General features: G+C 31.5%; 1 protein-coding gene across 1 annotated transcript in view; it reads left to right on the top strand.

Moving 5' to 3' along the window:
• The window catches only part of LOC129219274 (uncharacterized), a 45,524-nt gene extending 29,724 nt beyond the window's left edge, over positions 1–15,800 (top strand). The window contains exons 5-7 of the mRNA XM_054853603.1: positions 11,616–11,855; positions 11,939–12,034; positions 15,334–15,800. Coding sequence (XP_054709578.1) covers positions 11,616–11,855; positions 11,939–12,034; positions 15,334–15,534 — 537 coding nt within the window. The 3' untranslated portion in view covers positions 15,535–15,800. The remainder of the gene's footprint in view (positions 1–11,615; positions 11,856–11,938; positions 12,035–15,333) is intronic.
• Positions 15,801–20,948: the final 5,148 nt, after the last annotated feature.

Raw genomic sequence — 20,948 nt, 5'->3', positions numbered from 1 at the left:
TATTGGTTTTTTTCAAAATATTGACGGATCTTCTTCTTGAAATGGGTCAGAAAACGAAGATACAGAGAAATAACACGCCACAAAAGTCATCGTACACTCAAATATTTTCGAATAAATTCATGATTAAAATTATCATATGCCGTTTTAATAATATTTTTGCATTGTGTTGACCCTTAAAAGTCATTTGGCTTTAATTTTTTGTTTATTTATTCCTTAATATTGTGCTTATTAGTGTAAAATGGCTGGTATTCGTAAAAAACCGTAAACACCATTCAAAATTTGAATTTTTTTCCCACAGTAGTGGTAAATTGGTTTGAAATGTCTCTAATTAGTTAATTTATTTGTTTGTATAGTAAAGTGCTTGATAAAATGCTTTAAAGAAAGGAATCGGACCGAAAACAAGGTAAGAAAAGGTCAACCGGCAAAGTTGACAGAACGTAATCGGAGATTTAAAGTTAAAAAATTTAAGAAAAATACACATTTGAGTGCTGTAAGCGTTTCTGCAGAGTTAAATGAAACATATTACATTTAATTTTCACCTAAAATTGTTCGCCAAGTTCTCTGATTAGCTGGATTAAATGGGACCTCTTCCCGCAGAAATTTTCTTGGTCGTGCGAAAAACAGAAAGCTTACACGTTTCGTCGCAAAATCAATTATAACTAAGCTAAAAACGTTTTAGAATCACGTCTTACATACAGATAAAAAATTTTTCAACATTTTTGGTTAAATTGTCGTATAACTGTAAGTAGAAGAAAAAATTAGGCACTTAATCTTAAGAACTTATTTGGATCAGTTAGTCAGGACGGTAGAGGTGTTCTAGTTTGAGGGTGCATATCAGCATCAGGACTTGGTAGTTTGTAATTTTTTGATGAAATAATGAATCATGCTGTTCCTTTAAATATTTTAAAAACCAATTTTGAGCTCTTAGCCAAAAATTTGGTTATTGGAAACAACTTTGTTTTTATCAAGATAACGATAAGAAGCACACGGTTTTCAACATTTGCGTCTAGTGCCACGAAAATTGTCTTAAAGTTTAGAAAATACCCCCTAAATCTCCAGATTTTAACTTAATGTAACGTATTTAGAGATATCTGGAGGCTAGATTACGAAAATAGGGCTTCAAAACGAAAATAGAGTTAGAAACAGTAAGACTCGAAGTGTGGTAGAACACTTACTCAGAAATTACGCACAAAAAAGAAATAAAAAGAATGAAATCTATTCCCAGACGTTTAAAAGGTGTTATGAATACTGTATGATATTCTACTAATTAATAACTTAATCGAAAGTTAGATTATTCAATAATATATAGACATTTTATAAAGTGTACGAAGACTTTTGTGAGATAAAATTTCCGGAACTATTTGGTTTTTGATTTTTAAAAAATTAAGTCTTAATATTCTTTAAAAAATTTTCATGTAGTTTTGTTAAAAATTGATCATAGATCTTATAATTAAATACCTATTCCGAAATATTAATTCTAACCAATTGATGGGGCCTATTTCGTTGAAAGTCGTAGGTGTACGAAGACTTTTGGGAGCCACTGTATATTTCAATCTCTATTTAGAGGTTTTCCCCCTTCCCTTAAAGGGAGAGAGGGAGTTGAAAAAATACAATTTAAAAAAATGTAAAAAAATCCAGAGTTGGAGTTGGATGTTTCAAAATCCAGGAGTTGGGGTTGGAGTCGGCCATTTTCCTTCCGACTCCGCAGTCCTGCCTAAAGCCCAACGTAGGGTGTTGCACCATTTTGCATGAATATTATTCAAGAAAAAAATTCTTGCTGTCGTGAAGAAATTTCTTCTTGATGACTTTTGGTATTCTTCTCGTTACAAATTGAAATTTCTTATCGGTTTTATTGAACCATATTTGTAAGCAACAAACATTTGAAGGAAAAACTTGATGTGTGCTGAATTTTTTGCCATTTATTTCTTCAGTATTCGCAAGTAATACACTTTTTCAGCGCCAAAATTCCCCCTGTTGGTAACTTTTGATACCATTTTTTAATTGTATAAATCAAAATCCCATGGTCTGCTAAGTACCCCCCATGAAATTCGGCAATGTTTCGTCCAATACTTGACTTGCTAGAGGGCTCTAAACCCCTCACGTCATTTTACAACCACCCTGTACATACAAGACATGCATAATGTATGCAAATCTCTATTTATAATGCTATGATATTACTAAAAATAGGATATACAACATTAAATGATGTTGAAAATTGTGTTTTTCCTTTGAAAAAAAAACAGGCAACTACATGAATTTTTAATAACTGTTCAGGGTTTGTTATTTTTGTTTTATTTCTTTCCTAGATAAGGAAATTTAAGAAGTAAAATCTTTTTTTAATCAATTTCAATTATTGAACCAAGCTGTGTTACCTTGACATGTTAGCATTTTCTGAGAAGTGGAGTTGCAGAGGTTGTACTGTACTTTTAAAATCTGTAACACAAATAGAGAACAAACTAAGTAATGCTAAAGAGAAAAAAAAATTTAAAAAAGAAGAATGCACATAAAAAAAGACATAGAAAAAGCATTGATGGTAGTTTGGCATTCTTCCTTTTCTTTGTGATTTTCATACTTGAGTTTCAAAAGCTTAGGCTTCTAAATATTTTTAATCTAGTTTACTTTTTATAAAAATACTAATTGGATCACACGGGGACAAAAGAAAAGAATATTGTATTATCACATTAGTAGTGTTTCTTGAAGCTAGGCTATCTGTAAGTGAAGACTTGATTTCATACCAAAGACATTTTAAGAGTTCCACATGCATGGATGTGCCAAATCATTGATACTGCTTCAACTTCATAGCTGCCAACTTGTATGATTTAGCCATACATTGTAAGATTTTTGGACGTTTTGTACGATTGCACGGTCTTATGTCAGATTTGTACGAGAACTGCGCATTTTTTTTTTATCGTATAACAACATGGAGAACATTTTAATCTGTAGGAACTTACAGAAAAACTATTGTTTCAAACAAGTTGTTGCTAGACAATTTTTGAAAGCTGCAAAGTCAGCAACTTTTAAAAGTTGAAATAAATGAAAATTATTTATTAAAGAAATGAAAGTTTATTTATTTACTTATTTTTAAATTTATTTATTTATTTATTTATTTTTTTTGCTTATAAAAGCACAGATCAAGTAAAGATAAGGATTTGAAAATGTTATAATACTTTAAATTTTAATACTTTTCTTTATAATGGTCAAAAAAGCATAGAAATAGCCACTGCATACATTGTAAGATTTTTTAAGTTGGCACGTTGGCAGCTATGCAGCTTGCCTCAAAAGTCCACTAAATATACATTTTGAGCCAAATCAGATGCACTCATGCCTAAAAGCATAGTTTTGCATCAAGCATTGCAGTCCCTTCAGTATATCTGCCAATTTTTATGGCTTAAGCATACAGTTTATGCATTTGAACTGTTGTTTACGCCTTTTTTTTTTTGAGTTAATCCTGATTTTTTTTAATTTCAAAACTCCATTGCATCGACTTCCGCAGGAATCGTTCAATTTAGTTTACTATGATTCTACTAACTGTGGATATTATTATTGTTGTATTTACTATTATTTTCAGCCATTCTTATGTTCTATATTTGTTGGTACATGACGTGTGATCTTGTCATTTTGCCACTTCCACTCAACAACTTCAATATAATTGCATTCAAGTTGATTTGTGCCAATACCACTTGTAAAACTTAGTATTTGCCAGGCTTTAATTTAGGTTCTTTAAGATTTTAGAAAATAAAATTCATTTGAAATTTTGATTAGGAACATTTAGGCTGGTGATAAGATCCAAAAATCATTTATTTCTATAGCTCTGGTTTTCTTAGGGTTCAAATTTTTTCATTTCTGTTTGTTGTGTGTTATTGCAGAATAATTAATTCAAATGTATTGTATGCTTTTAAAAAAAGGGCTTTAGAGCTCATCAAAAAGTAAGTTTACAAATGTCATTATATTATGATTAAAACTTGAAATTGTAAAATGAAAGGTTTTGATAGTGCCTTTTCTCAATCTTCATATTTTGTTAATCAAGTAGTTCAATATAATGTGTCTAAAAAATTAGGTTAAATTATACATGTTTCGATAACAGCATTGTATAAGGGTAATTCTTCAAAAAGTGTAACTTTTCTGTCACACCCTTTTACAGTAAAAACGTTAAGGAACAATTCATTTAGCAATGATTTTTAATTTCATCAAAAATATATCTGTTTAAACCTACCAGCAATTTTTTAATGATAATTTTTATTTTAGTATATTTTTGGTTCACAACATGTGAATTATCACCTCCGTGGCATGTCACACACCTTGTGTGACTGTTTATGTTGCTTAATAACTTGTTTAATTAAAACTATGTACTTATTTATTTATTATTACATTCACAAGTGTCTCAAATACTAATTGTTTAGGTACATTTAATTTTTTTAATATTGTGTTTTAGTTTGTTTTAGTGGGATAAGGAGTCATGTCACACATTCAATTCTCACCTCCGTTACCTAAATACAATATGCCATTCCTCAATAACACATGGCAGTAATGACATCAAACTTTATTTTCCATGATACAAGGGAGCCAGCCCCCTTGTTTATTTTCAGCCATAGTTGAATTTGTGAGATTTTTATCAATAAACAAAAAGATAGATTTTGCTTTAAAAACAAGTGTAACTATTCTGACTTCTCACCTATGTGAACTTGAATTTCAGGGATGTAAATTAATGTAAAAGAGGAAGTGAACATGTTTTCATATGCTTAACATGTGCAGATTGTAGCAGAAAAAAAAATTTCCCTCAAAAATGTATCTATTAGGCCTATATTAATGGAGAATTCTTCACCTCCGTGACAGACATTATCAATGTCATTATTTCTGAGGTGAAAATAAATGATGGAGGGGATACATCCATAATAGGCATTCTACCAAAATTATAAATTGCCAGCATATCCTCAAGTTTACTAAATACTATTTTTTTACATACATTTGAAACTACTAATTAAGCCATACTTTAAGAGAGCTTAATATTATGTTCCCACTGATCATTAAAACAGCTGATTGTTTGCAAAATTAACAAAATTACTGCTTTTATATTATATTGGCCTCAATTTTTAAATATTAAAAGTTTTTTCTTTATTGCATGAACAAGGCATTTTTTAAATTTCTTTTTATTTATGAGTAAAATAATTGAAACTTAGTTGGGCCATTGTTTATGGTCACTTCTAGTAGGTAACACTTTCATATAAGAAGAAAAAAAAAAGAAAACAAAAGGTTTCAAAATTGAAAAATATTTGCATTCAAAAGTTACATTTGCTGGAGAATGACCCATAAAGACCTAGTATATTATTAATAATCTCGCTCTTTGCATGAATATTTCTTTACTCTTTCTATGCCAAGCATATTCACCTTTATGCATTGCTCTCTATCATCCAATCATTTATGCTCTTTGTCTAATGTTTCTACCTTTAAATCCTCTTTGTGCACTTTACTGGATTTATAACTTTACATTTTTTCAATTCACATTTTAAAAAGTTTGGAGGCATGAAGCATTGAAAATTTTATGCGCAAAAATATTTATATTTATTATTTATATCAATTTTTGAGTTGGAACAGAAGTTCAATTAGGTTTGCTTAGTAAAATGTTAATCTGTTAATCATTAATTATCAAATGTTTGAAATGTTACTTGAATGAAACCAAGCAATTTATTTTCTATGCTTCTGAAATGAATAAAAAAAGAAACAAATTGCCAGATGCAGTACCACCTCTATATAGTGAACACTAGGGTGCCTCGTTTTGAACTTTTTTTCAAGCGTGAAATGTAATACCTGCCGAAAGTGGCCAATACAAAAAGTGAAGATTACATATATAAAGTTTTTTTTAATCAAATAATATCTTTTGTGAGAAGTATGGTTGAAAAATGTCAAAATTCTGAATAAAAACACTAAAATATTCACTACTTTTAGTTACAATAATAATGTCATATATTTGCATTATAAGCTGTCACCTGTGATGATATTTGATGTTCAAACCTCAGAAAGTCAGTTAAGTATTCTTGAAGATAAAAAAATCCACTCAATCGTTAAAAATGAGACTTAAATTCAGTACAATAAGCAGATTTTTGATATTTGGTTGAAAGTGTTATCAGAGTCAAAGGTCAGTTTAGTCAATGACACATGACTTAATAACTGGTCTTTTAAGATTTGAACATCAAATTTCATCACAGTTGATATCTCCTAACGCAAAAATTTGACTTTTTACTCTAACAAAAATTTTAACATTTTTACTGTTTTTGCTGAACTTTCCGAAATTTTGAGGACATACCGCTCACCGAAGATATTTGATTCAAAAAAGAAATTATGTGTATAATGTCCATAGATATTGGCTACTTTTGGCAGGTATTACATTTTGCTGCTGACAAAACTGCTAAACAAGGTACCCTAGTTGATAAATGTATATTTCGTCTTTTCTGACCAGACTGTGTGTGGGGGTTGGGAGTGCAAAGGAATGGCAACAAGTGCAGTGTGCTGCTTCAGAATGTATATTGAGGGATGTGGGGGATCTAGCTACAGTGAAATAGGAACTGATTACACTTACATTCCAAACTTGAAACAAATGAAACTTTATGTAACAAAAATCTAAAAATTATGTTTATTGTACTGAATGTTCTCATTTTAAGCACCAAAGAGGCAGTTTTGCTCTCTCCAAGGTTACCTTACTGACCTTTTGAGTTTTTAACATCGAATTTGACATCTTTCAAACAAAAAAATGACCTTTTTACTGTATTAGAAATTAGAGAACATTTTAGTGTTTTGCTCAAAATTTAAAATATTTAGGTCATACCTCTCATAGAAGATATTTTTTTGATTCAAAAAAGATTTTATATCGATAATCCATAATCTTATATCCAACCCCAGGGCCATGGGGATTGGCCACTTTTGCAGGTATTACATTTTCAAGGTGTTTACCCTCCTGGAAAACCTGGAAATATCAGGAAAATTTTTTGTGCTGGAAAAGTGAGGGAAATTTACTTTTCTGTGCAAGAAACCTGGAAGTTTTTTAAACTTATAACCAATTTCAAAAGATTTGTTTCCCTTTTTTTACAGTTTAGTAAAATTAATTTGGTCAGAAATTCATGCTACTTGAAATTACTAAAAGAAAATATTTCTTTCCTTAAACCCAGGGTTGGCCGGATTGGACCCAATTGGGTTTTTTGAAAAAACCCATTTAAAAAAAAACATTATTTAGCCCACTTTTAGGTTTTTAAAATTTTCTGAGAAGTTTTTGAAAAAATTAATTAATTTAAATACTTTCACAATTTAAACTTCTTTTTTATTTGTTCTTCTCCACAGACAATCGACCTAAAAAATGAATTATGAACTTTAATAGTATTTCTTAACTCTTAACGGCATTAAAAAAATACTTCAAAGTTTTAAATAAATATATTTAACTTTTTTCTTTAACTGGTCAATAAATAACTCAAATTGTCTTGACTAAATCCTGTCACGTCTGATTTTCTCAGTTTTTGTAGATTGTACAGAGGAAACTACTCTAGCTAAAAGGCTTTCATGTGAATTATTTTCTGCAAACTAACACGACACAATTCTCGAATAAACAAGGTATATTTTTTAGAAATTAAGAGGTTTTACAAACAGTTGGACAGAAAACAGAAATAGGATGAACAGTATTTTCATTATCTTACGAAAAAGTGTAGTATTTCTTACTCTGTACACAGAAATAGAAAAACAGGCAACATAAAATTCAAAGAAATGTCTTGATTAAGCTGGAATTCAATAAAAAGGGATTTAAACTACTTGAGGTTCTGCAGTAGTTTTGCATAACGAAATGAAATACAATAAAGTAAAATGCAAAAAAAACAAAAATGTAGTAATTAAAAACGAACAAACGAACAATAGATTTTATCACCCGAAAAGTAACTTTGCCTTAACTGTTGGTAATCATGGAAACTAAAAAATCTGAAACTTCACCATTCTCGGGTTTTGTCATCTTTTATACTTTTCTTCAGAAAACTCTGAATTTTCGAGCTTTTTTCACCCCAAGACCATTTTTGTGCTTTGTGCATATACTTACGCTACAATATGCTACAAGTACCCCACATTTTTCCTAACAAAAAGGCAAAAAACCCACATTTCTTTTGAAAAACCCAGCTTTAGTTGGTTTTTTTTTTTTGGTTTTATTTAAAAAACCCTGGATCTATGGGCTTTTTTTTAAAAAAACCCGGATTTTGGCCAACCCTGTTTAAACCAGTTCTTCAACCCCTCCTTTTGTTCTCTAGTTTTGCACATTCCAGCTTCCCTTAAGAGTTGAGAAGTTTACACCCCCTTACAAACATAGTTAGGTTGCTTCTGCAACTACCAATGAAAAACTGTTTAGTTTCACCATACCAGTTATAGATGAGCTCTTCAAAGTAAGGGTAAACTAGTTAGTTTATCGATAATTGTTCAATTTCAGTATTACTAAGGTGTTTGTGTAGTTCTTTATCTCTGTAGAGATGTGTTTTTTTAAATTTATGTTTAAATGCTTTGAAACAATTCCTCTTGAATCAGAGCCAACAAACTAAAAATGTCATCAAAGAAAAGTTTTTTCCCCTGAAATTTTGTTCAATTCGGTAGATAGAAAAGGCTGTAGATATTTTGCCCCACTTAAAAGTCTTTGTTCAAAAGGCAAGGGTTGCAAATGTTGAAACGAATACAAATACCGATGACACAGTAAAATCAATGTTCAGGTGCAGTGAACTTTTGGAAGCAAAGTTGGGTTTCTTTGTTTCCGTGGTATCAGAATTGCAAGGTTTTTCAATAAGATTCTAGACCGATAAACCAATGGCCCTTTTCCTGTGTGAAGAGATGTATTTGATGTTTAACAATTTAATGAAGTGACTTCTTACAAGTTCTCAAAGTTTCTCAAAAAACAAAGTCAGTTTTAAAAATGAATGGATGTAATAGTTTAAAATTTACATTAAACAGTGATATAAATATAACATGTATAAAATGTCACATAAGTAAGCCAACCATTAAAAAAATGCTAAAGTTGCTAAACTAACCCTTAAAAACCACCTGCAAAATTTTTGTTTGGGGTATAGAAAACATGGAGAGGTCAGGGAAGTTGAAAAATTTTTTTGAGTAGACACCCTGCATTTTGCTCGGGGGAAAAAAAGCATTATGAGGCACCCTAGTTTACCAGTTTCATTAACAGCAAATTAAATAAGCTTCTGATTTTCTTCTGTATCTACTTAATATTATAAATCCTGTGGGAGAGACCATCAAAACCTTTCGTAACAACCGCCAAATTGCAAAATTCAGTATCTAAAAGTGAAAAAATTTTCCACATGAGAAAACCAAATGAGAGATAACAGAAGGAAAGCAGTGAAAGGTTTCAGTCTGGACAGACACTTCTGCCCTCTTGCTTCCAAATTAGAAATAAAACAAAATAGGGGTTAAAATCTATTTTTCTGGGCTTTTCAAATGGATTTCTTTTGTGCAACTCCGTTTAGAACCTCAAAAATGTTAGTGTTTTTTTCAGATTTGTAATTTTAGGTATCTATTCTTCCTTCTAAGCAATAAATTTCACGTAAGGAATTTGTCAGTGTTTACTTGTATCTTTACTAGTACCTTTTATAAATGTACTAATTTTGTAAAAAATTAGAACTTAATTAGGAACTTGAAGGAAGATGAGTAAGAGAGAGCAGTTTTAAGTCTCCCTCACTTGGGAAAAATAAAAATCCGGCAGGGACAGTGTGACAATTAAAAATCCGCATCTTGTTGCACCTTTGCTTGCCTTCTCCCAAATGTAAATATTGGCTACGCCCATGAATAGTGTACAAGATTTAATATTACTGATCAAGTTTATATTGGTACCCTCAAATTGGGACTATGCCCCCTCCTCTCATGGGCACCTCTGATTGGAAGTCCTAAACAGGATTAAAAGAGCATGAGAGACAATGCCTCCTGAAACAGGGTGGCGACAGATCAGGGAAATCAGGGAAAAGTCCTGGAACTTTATTAATCAGGGAAATATCAGGGAGTTTTGAAAAAATAACAAAAAATCAGGGAAAATTGATTTTATGAAGAAAAAATTTTTTTTTTATTAAGTACTCCAATTGCCTACGCATTTTCTGCCAATTATCTGTTCAGAAAAAAGTAAAATTAATGAGGTGCGATTATACACTGCCGCATATTTGTGCATCTTTTTTCCTCAACGTCAAAGAATTGAATCTTGCTTATTAACCACAGGATGAACTTCCTAAGATTGCTTCTGTGTCTGTTAGGTTGTTTATTTTACCTTAGTTTGAAATTTCCTTTTACGCTTTCAATGCCACGTAAAATAAACAACCATACAGGCAAAGAGGAAGCCATCATTACTGTCTTAGCTCCGTTGCCTTTATTCCATTGTCTCGAAGTAATTAAGTTCTGTAATCACGATTTCAAGAAGAAATCTTTGGTTTTTGAATTAATACTATAAAAACTTAAAAATTATTACTTCTTTGGGTTTTTAATTTAATTGCTAAAATTGAACTTTCAATTAAAAAAAAAACTTTGTTTTTTGCCGTTATACTATTTGTTGTCGCCGCAGATTACAAAATTTTTTTTTCTTCAGACTTAAGTATTTTTTTAATTTTATAACCAAGTTGTATTCTTTTATATATTTTGATATTAACTGATTGCTTTTTTCCCCCCTTGCTTTCAAAGTTGTTTGTTACAAAAGCAATCTGAGATTTTTTTTTTTCGTTACATACTGAAATTATTTGTAATAGAGTTAACTTGTGAACTTAAGTAAATATCTTTCTTTTTTTATTGTTAAAATGCTGATATTCATTCATTAAAACCTATATTCTTGATTAGAGGAAAGCTCCCTACGAATGGATGTCAAATGATTTCATCTGTTTTGCATAAATATGTCAATTAGTTATATAAGAATAACTACATTACTTCTATTCTTTCACTATTACTTGTTATTCTTGCAACAATTATTATACTGTTTGAAAACTTAGTTCAAAATAATTTCAATTACTTTTTAGTCCTATCATAAATACATATATTTTTAAGAGTAATTTTAATAGTTTCTTAAAATTCTTATGTTAAGTGGTTTCTGGAAGTAAAGTATTTGTTTTTTTAAAATTTTCTATAATCTTTCCATGTATAAAAATTTAATATACTGTTTTGTAGGTTTTTCTTTCCTTCCAAAAAAAAAATTGTCTTTTTTTTTTTAAACCATTTTATTAAAAAGGTAGCATCTTTTTAAAATATATCTTTAGTTCAACAACTTTACACAACTTAAAGCGTTTAAAATACTGCATTTAATATAAACATACAATGGATTTTAAGTAGAGCAAAGAAAGAAAACCATTATCATTGGTAACCTAAATCAGGGAAATTTGGTGAACTTAATCAGGGAAAAGTCAGGGAACCTTTTTTTCACAGTTCCTGTCGCCACCCTGTGAAACAGTCTCATAAGTTAGCCCCTGATGAGTATTCTATGGCTACTGAGTATCAGCCCCTTTGCATAAAAGCTCTAATACTTTCAACAACATTTCGTTACTTTGCTATTTTTTTTCTAAATAAAAATTTGTTGCTGATATTATAATATGTTTGTGAAAAACAGTTTTCTTTTTACACCACAGGAAAATCCAGTAACCATGCTCTCATTAGGTGACACAAAAGATGATGGAATCATATCTTCTTTCGCCCAAATGTCTTTGCATGATGACCCATCAGAAAATATTCAACAGTCTTTTCATGAGATGGAAGAATTAGAATCAGACGATTTAAATCATGATCTAGTGGATGATAACAATTTTGCTGAGCAGTCATTTATAGATGAAAATACTCTACAAAACTTGATGGTCGAGCCACCCGTTTTGGTACAATTCCACTTTGCATTTCTTTAACTATTTTTGTTAGCTATTTCCTCAAGTAGTATACATCATTATTTTTTCTTTTTTAGGTTAAACCCTCGTTTATAAAATTTGAAAAGAAGCAGACCAATGTTGATACTGATCTTGTGAAGAAGGAAATGTTTCACATTATATCATCAAGCTTCGTATGTATCATTCATTTTTTCAAAAGAACTTCAAATTTTTTTTTCTTACACTTCAAAAGTAAAATTTCAACACCAAGAAGGAGTTGTCAGAATGAAACAAAATTTTACATACCTGAGAGTAACATTGATACAGTACCCGCTACTAATAAAATCACTGGATTATAAATTCAGCCGCTTTTTAAAATCAAATCTGGAAGAACAGAATCATTGTAATACCAAAAAACCGTCCTTCAATAAAATCATTATCGCTGTTTTATAAAATCAGAATTTTGGACATTATACGTAAAAAAATGATGAAGCGAAAGAATTGGTTTCAGAAGATGAGGAAATCTCAGCATCAAATTTGCCTCTTCAATGGATGTCAGAAAAGTGCTTGATGATATAGGATGCACTTTAGAGCTAAGAAGAAAACATAGTGTTGAACGTTACAAAACATTTAGTAAACTCTCAAATGATGTTGAATCTTAACGCTCCAATTCTGTCAACCAAACTGCAATACGCCAATATTTTAAGACCCATGTGTAAAAAAAAAAAAAAACTTCATGTTTAGTTAAATGACAATTGTATTTTTTAATACTTAAAACAAAAATAAATAACAAAATTCATTTTGTTTTTCAAAATATTTGAACTTCAAAACCTTTCATTTTTTAAAATGCCGGTTTATAAAATCAGCTGCTTTATAAAATCGAATGCCTTGAGAATGAATGTGATTTTAATAAGCGGCAGTCACTGTATAAGAAAAAAATAACAAAATAAAAGCAAAATGATCATGTAATATTGAAAAAATCTGAACTAAAGGGAGGTTTTAGTACTCTATTGAGCCGTTTCTAGAATGAATGTACAAGGGGATACAGGATAGCATTGATGCATAACAGTATTGTTTGATGTTCTACGTCATCTTGTACCACAGGTACTTTAAATGATGCACTCATTTGATCTAACTTATTGGCCGCCCAACTGACCGACCCAAGTGATCCCGGATATGCTGGATTTATGACAAATCAGGGGTGCCACAGACTAGAGAAGGTGATAATGTGGATGATGTCCCCAGACAGGGTGTTTGGAGTCCCCAGCTGTGTGACCAAGCATTCTCCTGTTAAAAAGTGGCTCCTCGGAAGCACCCATAGGTGCCAATGCACTTGACTGAACCATGTCATAAACATACCATTAGGCTGCCATGGTGCTGTGGATTAGTATTAGGAGTTACCATTCTCATGTTTTGTATGCCCATAGCACCCCATAACTCCACTCCAGCTCTGGGTGTTGTATGCCGCAGAAAAGCAAATGCCTAGGGCATTCTCACTGTTACCTCTACTTGGAGTACTGTCGAGTTCAACAAGATTGGACTGAAAACAAATGGATTCAGGTTATCTTTTGCGATGTGAATCCTGATCAAATTTCAAGCAATGATGACAATTCGATGCGCTTTTGAAAGACAACATTGTGAATGCTCTAATAGTGCATTGGCTTTTCCGAGGCACACTGCTTGCCACAGCTGGAGTGACATTATGTGGTGTTATCATATACAAAACATGATCACCCCTAATATTAATAAACATTACTCTATTGTAGCCAAACAGCTAATTTTTCTATCACGCTAGTCACGCATAGTCAAATTTAATGGCACTTGTAGGGTGGTTCCCAGGAGCAGACGTGCCCATCCCCCCAAGAGCATAGGCTTGCTCCCCCCCCCCAAACACCATGAAGTCCTCTCAGAGCAAGAGCCTCCCATAAATGGAGAAATACAACCCCCAAAAAGTTCTATGGCGCAGTCTGCATCATGACCCCCTTCCCTCCTTTCCTAGGTTGGCACCCCTGCGCAAGAGCTATTTTTTGCAGGAAAATGCTCAGTATCGCTCAGCAAAGGTATCGGAGAAATTCTTCTTCCACATAATAACCTCCTTTGGTCTGTATGATCTCCTGATTTGTCACAAATTAAGCTTACCTGAGATTACTTCTGACGGTAAGTTGGACAGCTTGTAACTTTGATTGAACTAGTTGCAAGTTTACAGTAACTATTGTAGAAGATGACGTAGGACATTGTACGAGGCTTATGTTTCAATGCTCTTTGTATAGCCTCAAACATTCATGCTAGAAGTGGCTCAATGCCATACTAAAACCTCCACTTGTTTGGGATTTTTCCAGTAATGAATGATCATTTTGCTTTCATTTTGTAATCACTTTCGTATACCAATGTTGCCTTCACATATGTAAAATTCTGTTTCATTCTAAAAACTCCTTCTTGGGGTTGCATTTTCAATTTTGAGGAAGGTATATACAGTAATTTCTCAGTATACATTATAGAAACGTATCAATTGGATTAGGCATATAAATGAAGTTCAACTTTATTTTAAATTAAATTTAGTTTTAAAATGAATAATAAAAGAAGAGAAGAAATTAAAAAGAACAATGCTTTCCCTTAGTGATTGAACTTGTCATTGAAACTCAATGGTAACAGAAACAAAGTTAAAATAAATTATGGACTCATATTCTTTGTATTTTTTTTTTTTTTTTGTAACAGTTCAAAAGTGAAGATAGTTTTTGTTTTTTCTCATTGTTTAAAGTAATCTTTCCATTATCAGTTAAATCTACATACTTTGAAGCAGATACGTCAGCATTTTGTAAACAAATTTTTTTCGTGGGGGAAAAATCAAAAAATAAGTTTGATGTAAAAATTTGCTTGTGATACCATGTCACCTCTAATTCGTATTCAGGGCACCATGACAACCAAACAATATGTGCAGATTGTGCTGCGGCGGGTGGCAATCCCTCACCTTCAGGGAGTGCCCAATGTAATTTTTCAGTAGGATAACGCCCGACCACACAGTACTTGCACCTCCCATAATGCTCTACAAGGTGTACAGATACTTTCATGGCCACTGTACTCTTCTGATCTGTTATCAATCGACCATATATGGGATGTGATTAGATGCCATTTTCAAACTCTGTCCCTGCCTTGTTCAGAGGACCCACTTTGGCAAATGTTTGACTGGGAATGAAAAACCATCTCTCAGGACACCATCCACTCTTATTGACTCTGTACTTAGATGTGTTTTTAAGTGCATTGCCGTTCGCGGATGTCCTACGTTCTACTGAGTCGATGCAGTTCTGTAATATGAATCTGTTGGTTCAAAATAAACCTCACCTTCCTGTCTCTGTCTTTTTTTCCGAATTTTATCCTTTCCGTACCACTCCTTTGTGTTGCATTTTCAATGTCGAGCAATGTACATATCCATAGAAATGCTTCCAACCCATTTGTTTGTAAAATTAATGAAATTTTTATTTCTCTTTTCTTTTAGGAGAAACATACTGGTGACTCAAACTCTGGTGCTTATTTTTCTGAAGTTTATACAGAACTCAAGAAAAAGCAATTCAAAATGTCTATGCAATATGCATTTGTCATTTTGTTGCTTCTCTCTAATGAAAAATGTTTATCATTGGAATCCATGAAAGATAGTTCAGATATTTTAATCTTGCAGGACATTAATGAAGTAGAGTAAAAGTATGCTTAGTCAAGAGTTTGAAACATTAAGCATATGTATATTATTCATTTGGTTATGCTCAATTTTGATTTCAAACTGAAACTTCGTGGCCATTTTATGTACTTTATGTTATATTTTTTTGACCGGTGTTTGCTACACTAAGCTCTTTATTATTATTTTGTTTTAATTTTTAAGTGAAATTTAACTACTGATTTTACTATTTCATTTTTACTGATATTCATTTTATTTTTAATAACCTACTTGAGTAATGCTTTAAATTTTAAAAAATGAGCTGATATTGACTGTAACATTAGTAAGAGCTCTTGTACATTAATAAGAACTTTCTCATTAAAATAGAACTTTTTTTTTTCTTTTTGTCATATAAATTTCATTGTATTGAAATATCATATTTTAAACTCTATGTATTTTCTTATCTGTTTCTCAATAAAGTGTATTTTAACTTGTTCTACATATTCTGTTATTATTAGTTCTGCAAATGGTCTGATTCTGTGTATATCATGTAAAAACCAGTATTTTAAAATTTTTTATCAATGTTTTTTCTCATTAAGGTGACAATTAATAGTTTAGTATAATATTTTTCGCACTTATGGATGTCTAAATCACTTAAATTAGTTCATACATAATCAGATACCGGAAGTTGGGATTTTGTAATTGCAAATTTGGAGACATATAGACTGACAGTTTAATCCTTCTATTTAATTAACTTCGTTAAATGGAAAATCCTCTAAATAGTGATTTGAATTTACTTTATAATGCATTTATGCACATTTTAATAACATAAGCTCTAAATGTCATTAAAAAATTGTTAATATACTCTTTTGTTAAAATTACCGTATTTCGGGAATAAGCGCCGTACCTTCCACAAGCCTGCACCCAACATTAAACAACTTAAACGCACAATCAGTAGTAAAGAAAGCTGAATTAAATGTAAATAAAAAATATTTTTTAAATTCTTGTTAGAATTTTTAATTAACGATAGTGAATATCTTTATAAATAAATCCCCATTTTGCACTTTTTGCCTTCGGCATCCCTCGATTGGCCATTACTTTCGATGGTTAATTTATCTGATTTCCAACAGCAGATGCATCTCTCGTCAATGCCAAACTCTCTAGCAGAAAGACGATTTCCAATTGCTTCTGCCTTTATTACCTTAAACTTAAAGGCTGCTGTATAACTTTTAAGTGGCTTAGGAGCCTTTTCAAAAGCAACTCTGTGAAAAAATTCCATAAAAAATGATAAGCCAAGGATGCATGAACGACAGCAAAAGATGCAACGCGACGATGTGAGTGAATAATAAAATTAGAGCTAGGAGATGTTTCGAAATAGGTTGCTTGATCGATCAACCCGCTTTTGTGGGGGGGGGGGGGGTGCTAAATTCCCTTTACAAAATTGGACATCCACCCTCCTCCTTTACTAGTACTTTTGCTGCCTCCTCTCCCTGAGCCCTTTGCTCCCACGTGGATCAGCGTTTCGCCCCTCAGTGAAACACGTGCAATCGGTGACTCACCTTCCCTCCCCCTTCTTTGCTTTACTTATAGCCCAAGGTCGAAGGATTTCCTGACCCCTTTGCTCGGACACAATAAGGCTTGCTCGCCCATGTGGATCAGCATTTCTCTCCTCAGTAAAACACGTGCAATGGACGACTCTCCTTCTTTTCCCTCTCTTTGTTTTACTTGTAGCCCAAGGTCGAATGATTTCGCAAAATGAAAGGAAACGATGTGGTGCCATCTATTAGCAGCATTTTAATTTTTTTTAAACTTAAGAACTTTTTTTTAAAACTTGAAAATAAAAAAAAGACTATATCTGCTGCACCCTTTACATGCACTGCACCGGCAATTTTTTTACTTTTTTTTCTTGTATGCGCTGTGGCGCTTATTCCCGAAAATACAGTATATTTTATTTACTGTACTTTTTCACTTAAAAGCAAAGAAACAGTGTTACAGTCCAGGATTGAACTTATTCATTATTTTTTGATGAAAGTTTATATATGCTTCAAGGAATAGTGTATAAATAATTACTTTTCTGGTTTAAGATGCAGCATTTTGTATTATATTTTTGTACTTCAATAGAAAATATTTGTGAAATGCAATTTAATCCTTTCATTTTAATTGCTGATAAAGCCTACTTTTTTTGTCTGTATGATCTTGGTAACGCAAATTGAACTACTGTTTAGGTTTAAGCAAGGATTGAAAACCTTTCCTTAGGATCGGTCTGTCCTTTGAACAGGACACACTTAATCTAAAGAGCTAGCAGAAAGACAAAGAATCACTTTTTGATTCAAAGCATTAGGGATAGTTTCTTGAAAACTTGAAATAATCCAGTTTTCGGTTCGCCAACACTATGAACCGATGTTACGTTTATCGCTTCACTGCTAGATTAACTGAAATTAACAACTACAGGTGTCCAATGTCGTTCTTTTTAATAATCCGTTCATCAGAGAATCGTTCATTCTTTTGATCCGTTCGTTCATTTGTTCATCTTCTTAAAATTAAGTTATCCGATACTCCGGCTAAGCTACCAATATAATTGTTAATAATTTAATTTTCTGACATGCTGAAATAGAATTTTAAAATTCTGGAATGGAAAATCTTATGATTTGGCAACTGAAAAATATCAGACGAAGTGAACTATAATTATTTAAACCCAGAATACAATTTTTTGCATTCATTTTTCATGGGCATATTTTCTTACTTTTATGTAATTTTAGTTATCTTTACCTGAAAGAATCTCACTGGTTTAATGAAACATATCGACTATGCATGAGCATGTCCTGCAGAGAGATTATCTGCAACTTTTTAAAATAAATGCAAAAGAAAAAAAAACGCAACACTTTTTCAAATGGGAAAAATATTCGACAATAATAATTCTTATCAAAAATCTCTGGATATTGAATATAAAATAAGCGACTTTGAAGTCGCCAAGCAAGTTAAAAATATAAAACCAAATCAATTGTAGATGGTAGTTGATAGGGATGTTATAGAAGACAAAAGGATTTCCAGAAAAGTGATAAAAGGTATTTTTAGAAATAATTTTGACCACAGAAAGCATGAGAAGGATTTTAGCAGTTGTGTGGGACATGGATGTATGAATAAACAGGATGGAGCACTGGGGAAATTTCTCGATGCGATAACCGCGACCGGCCGCCATCTTAGATGTATCGAGAAATTGTGTCTGCAATGTTGTGCGATACGTAAATTGTTAAACTATTGTGACGAATTTAAAACAGATAACGACTCAATGTCGTCTTGTGTTGCGTTCAACTGCACAAATGCACGAAGATTCCTGGGCTAACATTCCATAGGTAAGTCTACTCTAATATTATTAAAACCAACTTTTTGTTTGTTGTTATTGTGAATGAAATGCATAATGAATAGGGTATGTAATTAACTGATTTATTTGAGTTACAACAGCTGAAGTTCAACACAGACTGTTGTAAATTGATATTAATTATAAATATGACTCAACTGACTTGATCATTGTTCTTAAGTTTATTTATTTCTGGAATAATTACACACTATGATGAAATGTTCTCTGTTACACTTTATTTTTTACATTTGTATAAAATGAGGTTTTGATTCAAACATTTCTATGGATGATATTATTACTTTGAAATATTTTGATTAAAGAAAAAATACTATGTTTTTTTCAAGAGCTCCAATTAAGACTTTTTCATAAATTAGTGCTTGTCAAATTGTGTTGACATTTTCTGCCCCCTCTGTTATATGCTCGTTTAATTTAACTACAAAAGTTAAATGAAAATTCAATTTCAACTTTAGGTCAATTTATCATGCATTGTTCCTAAAAATGCAAGAACTGTCTGTTTTTTTTTTTTGTCTTAGAAAGATTTATCATTTTTTTAAAAGCAAAATCTGCATCTGATATCCCCTCTGTTACGCTTGGAACTCACCTTATACACAATCCAAAAACAAGTTTGAAAATAGTTAATTTATGTTTTCTAAAAAATAGCTCTTGCTTACATACGTATCTCATTTGTGTACATGTTAAAAAAAGCAAAAAAAGAAACCTAATCATGGACACATTTTTTTTTAAACCAAGCTTTTATTTCAATGTTGTGTCTTTTGTTATGTGTTCCATCAGAAAATGTTCTTTTTTTTTCTTTTCCGTTTATAGATTCATTTTAAACAAGTTGAGGAATTATATAGTTTTTAATAGTTGATTATTCTTGGTGCAACAGCAGATGCAAGAGCAACATGCTTTTTTTTATATTAGAACTTAACACTCATCTCGATTTTAGATTAATTTGTTTTCAACTTGCGAAATGTATTACAATTTGCAATTTTATTGATGTGCAGTTTATAAATTGTACTAAATCTTCAATTCCTATGATTAAACATATATGGGTTGCAATAGTAAAGTTATTTCATAACCATTCAGACATGAAATTTTTTTTTCCATTAATTGGTGCAAGACGATATTTCTTTTGTTCTATCAAAATGAATTTTTTGAAAGTGGGTTACATCAAAATCATGTAAACTATGTAACAATAATGATGCACCGAATATTCAATTGGTATTCGGTATACAAACATTGCTATTACATTGTTTGAATTCCATTACAATGAAAAAAACTTGCGGCCCCTTGAAGTTCATTGTAACAAGATTTAACTATATACTTTAAAAATAACTAAGAAAACATTTTGTCTTCAATGTTTATTCTAAATGTTGTTTTATTTTGTACAGCTTCCCAAAGGAGGAAACCCGCAGAAATTTATGGGTGAAAGCAGTTCACCGTGAAAACTGGAAGCCTTCGAAATTGTGTGAACTGTTCTCAAAGCATTTTTCTGAAGATTTGATTGATCAAACTTCTTTTTCATGTGTGAGGTTACGAGAAAATGCTGTGCCATCGATCTTTAATTTTCTATCTCATCTTCAAAAGGTATTAAAATTTTGTTCTGTGAAATGAAGGAAGCTTTTGTATACGTCCTTGTTTGTACCTTACAAGTTCTTGTTTTAATGCCGCATTTCAAAAAAGTCCTCATTTTTACACTCTTATTATTTAAAGAAATCAAACTTGTTTTTCTAATAGACTTGTGGCAAAAGCCCTCACACTATCTATTGAGGAGCAAGCTGTGGTACTTAATTTTGAAACCAAATGAAACTTAATGCAAATTTAACTTAAGACATTTTTCTCTTTGCTCTACAGTTGTCAATATACAAATTAAGTGACTCAAATTTGTATATTGACAAATGTAGATCTGCACCAAGTCCTGAATATTCAGTTAAAACTTTCCTGTTCATTCTTGAAAAATTTCATTAATATTCTGAACTCAACTGAAATTTTGTGATGAGTCATAAATCTTGAAAACCAGTGATGGCGGCCCTGTTTTTAATTTTTGATCTATAGAAGTAATTGAAAAGTATATATTTGTAGACGCCAATGTATCATTTCC

Source organism: Uloborus diversus, chromosome 3 (genome assembly GCF_026930045.1).
Source record: "Uloborus diversus isolate 005 chromosome 3, Udiv.v.3.1, whole genome shotgun sequence".
Classification (NCBI taxonomy): domain Eukaryota; kingdom Metazoa; phylum Arthropoda; class Arachnida; order Araneae; family Uloboridae; genus Uloborus; species Uloborus diversus.
This window is presented reverse-complemented; position numbering and strand designations above follow the sequence as displayed.